At 44.4% G+C, this 6850-nt stretch overlaps 1 protein-coding gene across 1 annotated transcript; it reads left to right on the top strand.

Moving 5' to 3' along the window:
- The first annotated feature begins 2308 nt into the window (after positions 1 to 2308).
- Positions 2309 to 4177, top strand: LOC127302532 (UDP-glucose 4-epimerase 3). The gene is made up of 7 exons (XM_051332996.2): positions 2309 to 2624; positions 2714 to 2763; positions 2853 to 2988; positions 3078 to 3179; positions 3292 to 3684; positions 3782 to 3873; positions 3978 to 4177. The coding sequence occupies exons 1-7, from the start codon at positions 2394 to 2396 to the stop codon at positions 4072 to 4074; spliced, it is 1101 nt and encodes a 366-aa protein (XP_051188956.1). The 5' UTR covers positions 2309 to 2393; the 3' UTR covers positions 4075 to 4177.
- Positions 4178 to 6850: the final 2673 nt, after the last annotated feature.

The raw sequence follows: 6850 nt of genomic DNA, 5'->3' as shown, positions 1-6850 counted from the left end.
TGTTAATACTACCATATCAATCATATTAACCCTTTGACCGTGCTGCCACATCTCTATATTTTTGAATTCTAAACAATTACTTAAGTAAACAACAATGAATATATATAAATAATAATAATATATAATTTGAAAAACAATTAAATAATTTCATTTTTGTCTTTTTATTTAATATGGAATAATTAATATCAGTAAATACGAATTTGGCAAATAATATGTCTAAATTGATCAGAAAAATGAGAGGAATACAAATATGACACCCATATCATATTTTGAACCTACAATTTAATTTACCCAAAAATCATGAGCAATAGATCAAGTACCTCTAGTTAAAATCTCGTTGACTTTATCAGAAATGAGGTGGGAAACGGCCTCGGCATGACATAGTTTGCCGAAATGAGGTCATATTTGGCACATGTGTGGGCCCTAGGATGGGAAGCAAGACCTCGGACGCGGATTTCCAATCCGGCCCATGGGCAACCATCTTTTCATTTTTAGCGTGCGCAAACAGTTTTTATTTGTGAAGCAGCTACATCGGGCGCATTTTAGTATGACGTGAAACCTCCGTGCGATGATAGTAGACCACCTACGCACCACCTATCGCATGGCATGTACACGCGTTAGCTATTTGAGAACCCATGCGGCTTCCGGCGGTGTCCCGCCGAATCCGCTGGAAACTGACCGAATTTGAACTAGTCCTCAACTATCCGTCACTCCAGAAATTCCGGAAAAATTGTTTTTAGTTCTACGACGCTTCATTATACCGCATGTCCCGGGGGCCCTGTTTTGGCCAGATGGCAATTTGAACGAAGTCAAAAAATCCCACGGAGCCGCGTGGCGTTATTTTATATGTCATGGTAACTATTCCGTTTGTCAAAACTGGGATACGACAATTATTTTGAAAAACCCTTCACGAAAAGGGCTATCACGTCCGGAGTTCTATGGATTTCAGGGGAAATAAGGTGGGAAACGGCCTCAGCATGGGATAGTTTCCCGAAATGAGGTCATATTTGGCACGTATGTGGGCCCTAGGATGGGAAGCAAGACCCCGGGTGCGGATTTCTAATCCGACCCACAGGCGACCATCGTTTCATTTTTAGCGTGTCCAAACAGTTTTTATTTGTGAAGCAGCTACATGAGGCACCTTTTAGTATGACGTGAAACCTCCGTGCGATAATAGTAGACCATCTACGCACCACCTATCACATGACATGTGCACGCATTAGCTTTTTGGGAACCCATGCGGCTTCCGGCCGTGTCCCGCCGAATCCGCTGGAAACTTACCGGATTTGAACTAGGGCTCAACTATCCGTCGCTCTAGAAATTTCGGAAAAAATGTTTTTAGTTCTACGACGCATCATTATATGTGCTAATTTTTGTCCGTTTAGTTTTTTCGCGAATGGGTGCACCCGCACGCCCGGTACGGCGATACCGCATGTCCTGGGGGGCCTGTTTTGGCCAGATGACAATTTGAACGAAGTCAAAAAAATCCCACGGAGCCACGTGGTGTCATTTTATATGTCAGAGTAACTATTCCATTTGTCAAAACTGGGATGTGGCAATTATTTTGGAAAACCCTTCACGAAAAGAGCTATCACGTCCGTGGTTCTATGGATTTCAGGGGAAATGAGGTGGGAAACAGCCTCGGCATGGCATAATTTGCCGAAACGAGGTCATATTTGGCACGTGTGTGGGCCCTAGGATGGTAAGCAATACCTCAGACGTGGATTTCTAATCCGACCCACGAGCGACCATTTTTCATTTTTGGCGTGTGTGAAAGCCATGAAAACCTCGAACATTATAGCTCATTTCTAAGAAAATTTATTTAGGTATTCGAAATATTCTATTTTTGATATTTTTCTATGATAGATCTTGTTTTTCTGCAAAATTTGATATATTCTACGACAGAGAGAAAAAAGAGGAGACCCTGGATCGTTTTTGGCTGGCCGATAGGAATTGCCGGGGTTGTAGCGATGCGATTTTGGGGATGAGACGGATGGGGACGTGGATAGGAACGTTGGTGATCGGACGGGCCGCAGCGAGATATCCGCCGCGCGCCTCGTGAGCGTCACGTATCACACGGGTGTTCCGTTAAGCCGCACTCACATGATCGGGCCTTCAATTCAAGACGATCGAGCCTTCAATTCCCAGAGCTGAATTTGGAAGTGATCGACGGCGTCAATGGAATCTTGAGATCGGAACAAATTTTACGTAGTACTAGTGTACTACGCTGTGTATGTAGCGTATAACTGCACGCTCGCGTCGCCCGGCACGGCACGTATCCTCCGCCTGTATATATCTGTCACGGCTCACGAGCCAGGCGGTGTGGCCGTACGTGCGTGCAACAAAAACCCCACCACCAGGACCCGGCTCTGACTGACGGCGAGAGGAGAGAGATGGCGATCGGCGGCGCGGGCGAGGGCGACGGGGCCGGGAGCGGCGAGGGGAGGAGCGTGCTGGTGACGGGCGGCGCGGGCTTCATCGGCACGCACACGGTGCTGCAGCTGCTGGGCAAGGGCTACGCCGTCACCGTCGTCGACAACTTCCACAACTCCGTCCCCGAGGCGCTCGACCGCGTCCGCCACATCGCCGGACCCGCCCTCTCCGCCCGCCTCCACTTCATCCTTGTAGGCACTTGTTCCTTCTCGATCCTCGTCCGTGCCGTAACACCAGCCTGACTGGTTTGATTTGATTTGTTTGGTTCGGTTGATCCTAGGGGGATTTGACGATCAAGGATGACATCGAGAAGGTGTTCGCCGCCAGGAGGTGATTTTTTTTTTTTGGATCGATCGTCCCTTCAAACTTCCAAGCCAATTATATCTCCCAACTGGTGATGAAATCATGGGTTTTGGCAGGTACGACGCCGTGATCCACTTCGCCGGGCTGAAGGCGGTGGCGGAGAGCGTGGCGCACCCGGAGATGTACAACCGCAACAACATCGTCGGCACCGTCAACCTCTACGACGTCATGAAGCAACACGGATGCAACAAGGTACTCCATCTTGATCCATCGCCCTAAAACCCCTGTCGTATGCACTTCAGAGATGGGTTTCTGACGCCCGCAAGAACCGAACGTACCAGCTGGTGTTCTCGTCGTCGGCGACCGTGTACGGCCAGCCGGAGAAGGTGCCCTGCGTCGAGGACTCCCCACTCAAGGCCCTCAACCCGTACGGCAGGACAAAGGTAACTACAGTATCTACCTACAGTCCGTCAGATTCTCATCCTCCATCGGTGTGATCGGAAAGTAATTTAACCTCGCCACTGCAACTGGCATCGATCACTCGTGCGCGCGCAGCTGTACCTTGAGGAGATGCTGCGCGACTACCAGCACGCGAACCCGGAGTGGCGGACGATCCTGCTGCGCTACTTCAACCCGATCGGCGCGCACGAGAGCGGTGACATCGGGGAGGACCCCAGGGGCGTGCCCAACAACCTGCTGCCCTACATCCAGCAGGTGGCCGTGGGCAGGCTCCCCGTGCTCAACGTCTACGGCCACGACTACCGCACCAGGGACGGCACCGCCGTCAGGGACTACATCCACGTCGTCGACCTCGCCGACGGCCACATCGCCGCGCTCGAGAAGCTCTTCGCCACCCCCGACATCGGCTGCGTCGCGTACAACCTCGGCACCGGCCGCGGGACGACCGTGCTGGAGATGGTGCGCGCCTTCGAGAAGGCATACGGCAAGGTGTTTGATAGTGATATATATCTCCGTTGTTCATATTTGCGCTGTCAGTTTCAGATGAAAAAGTAAATTGAGATTGACGTTTTGTTTCTTCCTGCAGGAAATCCCGGTGAAGATGTGCCCCAGGAGGCCCGGCGATTCGGAGCAGGTGTACGCGTCCACCGCCAAGGCCGAGAAGGAGCTCGGCTGGAGGTAATCCATCGCCATGAACTCTAACCAACTGCAACTTATCGACTAGTTTATCGAGCGGGATTAAAACACATACGCTACACGTCATGTACCGCTTTGCATTGCAGAGCCAAGTACGGGATCGAGGAGATGTGCAGGGACCAGTGGAACTGGGCCAGGAAGAATCCCTATGGCTACTGCGGCAACGCCGAGAAGGAAGAGTGATTTGTTCGGGTTACTGCTTTGGATCACATTGTCGTTGCCTGAGCCTTGTACTACCTGGAATATGATGTTAATAATCCCAGAGCAATCAAGTGTGCTCCTAAAATGTTTCGTGTTATCCTCTTCATAAGAGCATCCGCACCCGGGGCCGTCAAAGTTCCCCTAAGCTTGAACTCGGGCTGGGTTACACACTTGCTTGTGCCCCTATTCACCGCTTCAGGCGGTGGTACTGGCCGTGCCGCGCAATAGTCTGCATATAGCGTTGCCAATTGACGGGTAGTTTAAAATTTCACAAATCATCAAAATTATATGGCGGACGCTAAGCGTCGGCCGGCTGATGGGAAGACCAAAAATCGGTTGTTCTCCGCGTCGTACGATCGTGATCTGACGTCCAGAATCACCCGCGTTGGAATTTTTGCATTTGCCCCCCTGATTTTATGTAAACTCAACCCACAATCCTTACATCCCAATAACCTGAAAGGGTATGTTTCTTTGGACCTGGCCTTCTCAATATTTACAACAAAACTATCCAAGTCTCATATATAGTATTGCAACAAAATCTCTCACTTCGCTTAAAAAAATATGTACTATTACAACAAAAAAAATTACAAAAAATATAAACAAATAGTATTATAAAAAAGTGGTTAAACAACAATTGTTTTGCTATAGTTTGGTTTACAACAAAAATTGACAGCAATTACAATAAAAAATCGAAAGCTATAACAACAAAAAACATGTGTTCGTAGCTGTGAAAATTTGATTGAAAATAACACATTTTATATATATCAAATTACAACAAAAATCACCAGCTATTTTTACCAAAAATTATTGGCGATTACAACAAAATAATTTATGGCAAACGTCCAGGTAAACATTACAGCATCTCTGACATGCTTTCTTTATAACTTTTATACGCATTTGTTACAAAACTAACCAACATATACAACATCTCTACGAAAAAAAGTGTCCATGACTAAAACAATTACACCAAAAATTATAAATAATTACAACAAAAAAGTCATCCGTTTACAACATATCAAAAAACACACATTTTCGTAACATATCACTTAGAAAAATCTTACAAATTATGTCGTCTGAGTTTACAACAAATTTTTATGTAATTATTACAAATCTAGAAACAACACTGTACATTTCTTTTATTAAAAGCAACACTCCAGTTTTGGGCCGAAAAACCAGGCCCATATGGGCCGCGCGGGAGCGAGCGACGACAACCGATCGCTGGCCAGTGATCGGTCGCCGGATCGAAAGCGTTTTCCAAATTATATTTAGTGCTTACAAATTGGAAAATACAAAATGTAAAACATGAATGCTAACATTTGTATAGATTTATGTTCACATCAAACTTAATACATGTTAATGTGTTGTACGAAGTGTTTCTTTTTTTTGCGCAACACTCATACATACGTACATACACTCACCTCTATGAGCACCTTCGAGACGCTGAGTCCAAGAAACCGATCCAACGGGTTTTCAGATTGACGCAGTCACCGCTATCGACGGGAACATCGTCTCCCACTGAAAAATATTCGCCTTTTAAATGAGACACCAAAGTGTTAAACCTGGGGGTTTGAACTCTGTGGGCTGAGGGTGCCACTGCCCTCCTAACCACTTCTCAAGTGTTTCTATATATGATAAGTTTTCATATAAATAAAAAAGTTCGCAACCATCTAACTTAATGTTTTATGTGCCTTTAAATTATGTATATATTATAAAAATAATTTTGAAAAGAAAACGTAAATAGAAGAAAATAAAAAATGTCATTCGTTGTTTATGTCTCGACATGAGGAACAATATTGTAGAAACAAAAGTGACCTCATTTTATATATGAAATGTTGTAGGCTCCACATGTGAAAGTGTCTCTATTTAAAATCTAGTCCAAACATTGAGCTTGTCAAATGAAGGGCATTGATTCTTAGTCACACAAACCGACTCTGAATCTAATGGAGCAACTATTCTACATTTGAACCGACTTGTGATGATGATGATGGCGGTGATGAGATATTTTGACCCGACTTGTGATGGTGATGATGATGGTGGCGATGAGATATATTGATTCCTTAATCTCTTTTCTTAATCTTTCATGGTCCTTTGTCCTCTTTGCAGCGACTCAGTGATGATTTGGTAACTTCAATAGTGCGTGTTCTTGATTGGATACCACCTACGGTCTTAGGTTCTCACATGATGGGTCGGACTGCTCGAAAAGATTAGTTTAATCTAGCTTGTAATGTTTAGCCCTATCATCGGATTCAAAAAAAGGCTCTCTTATGGTTAGTTTTCTATATTGGCTTTATTTTATAAAAATATTACATCATGAAATGCCAGAGAAAAAAATATTGTTTAAAGAAACTTAAATAACTAATATACTAAATTACATCAGGTTGATACTATCAGCCTCAGATGTGGACTACACTGTGCAAGACAGATCTACGAATTATAGATCACTTTGTTCAACATTTGGTAGTATTTTAACTACAAAAAATGCATTATCTTGCGATACTATATGGGTTGGTGCTCAATAGTTTCATTTTATTATGTTTGCATATGTAAAAAAGATAATGCTATTATTCTCCGTTTTATATTATCTATCTAACGACATTACTCACAAATAATACAAAATATGAAATATAAAGTTCAAATTTCTCTAGGCATATTCCGCGACATAGAATTTCTCACAACAACATTACCCTCTTATTATCATAAGGTTGAATACTATTTTGGATGACATCAATATTTCTTCAAAAGAAGATTTTTTAGATCA

This window comes from Lolium perenne, chromosome 5 (genome assembly GCF_019359855.2).
Source record: "Lolium perenne isolate Kyuss_39 chromosome 5, Kyuss_2.0, whole genome shotgun sequence".
NCBI lineage: Eukaryota > Viridiplantae > Streptophyta > Magnoliopsida > Poales > Poaceae > Lolium > Lolium perenne.
The sequence above is the reverse complement of the archived record's forward strand: the minus strand, read 5'-3'. Positions and strand labels throughout refer to the sequence as shown.

Excerpts from the sequence above, each read along its gene's own strand:
- LOC127302532 (XM_051332996.2), top strand. The coding sequence starts at position 2,394 with ATGGCGATCGGCGGCGCGGGCGAGGGCGACGGGGCCGGGAGCGGCGAG. Across the intron at positions 2,989-3,077 it reads AGCAACACGGATGCAACAAG|CTGGTGTTCTCGTCGTCGGC; the intron begins GTACTCCATCTT and ends CGAACGTACCAG. Across the intron at positions 3,180-3,291 it reads ACCCGTACGGCAGGACAAAG|CTGTACCTTGAGGAGATGCT; the intron begins GTAACTACAGTA and ends GTGCGCGCGCAG.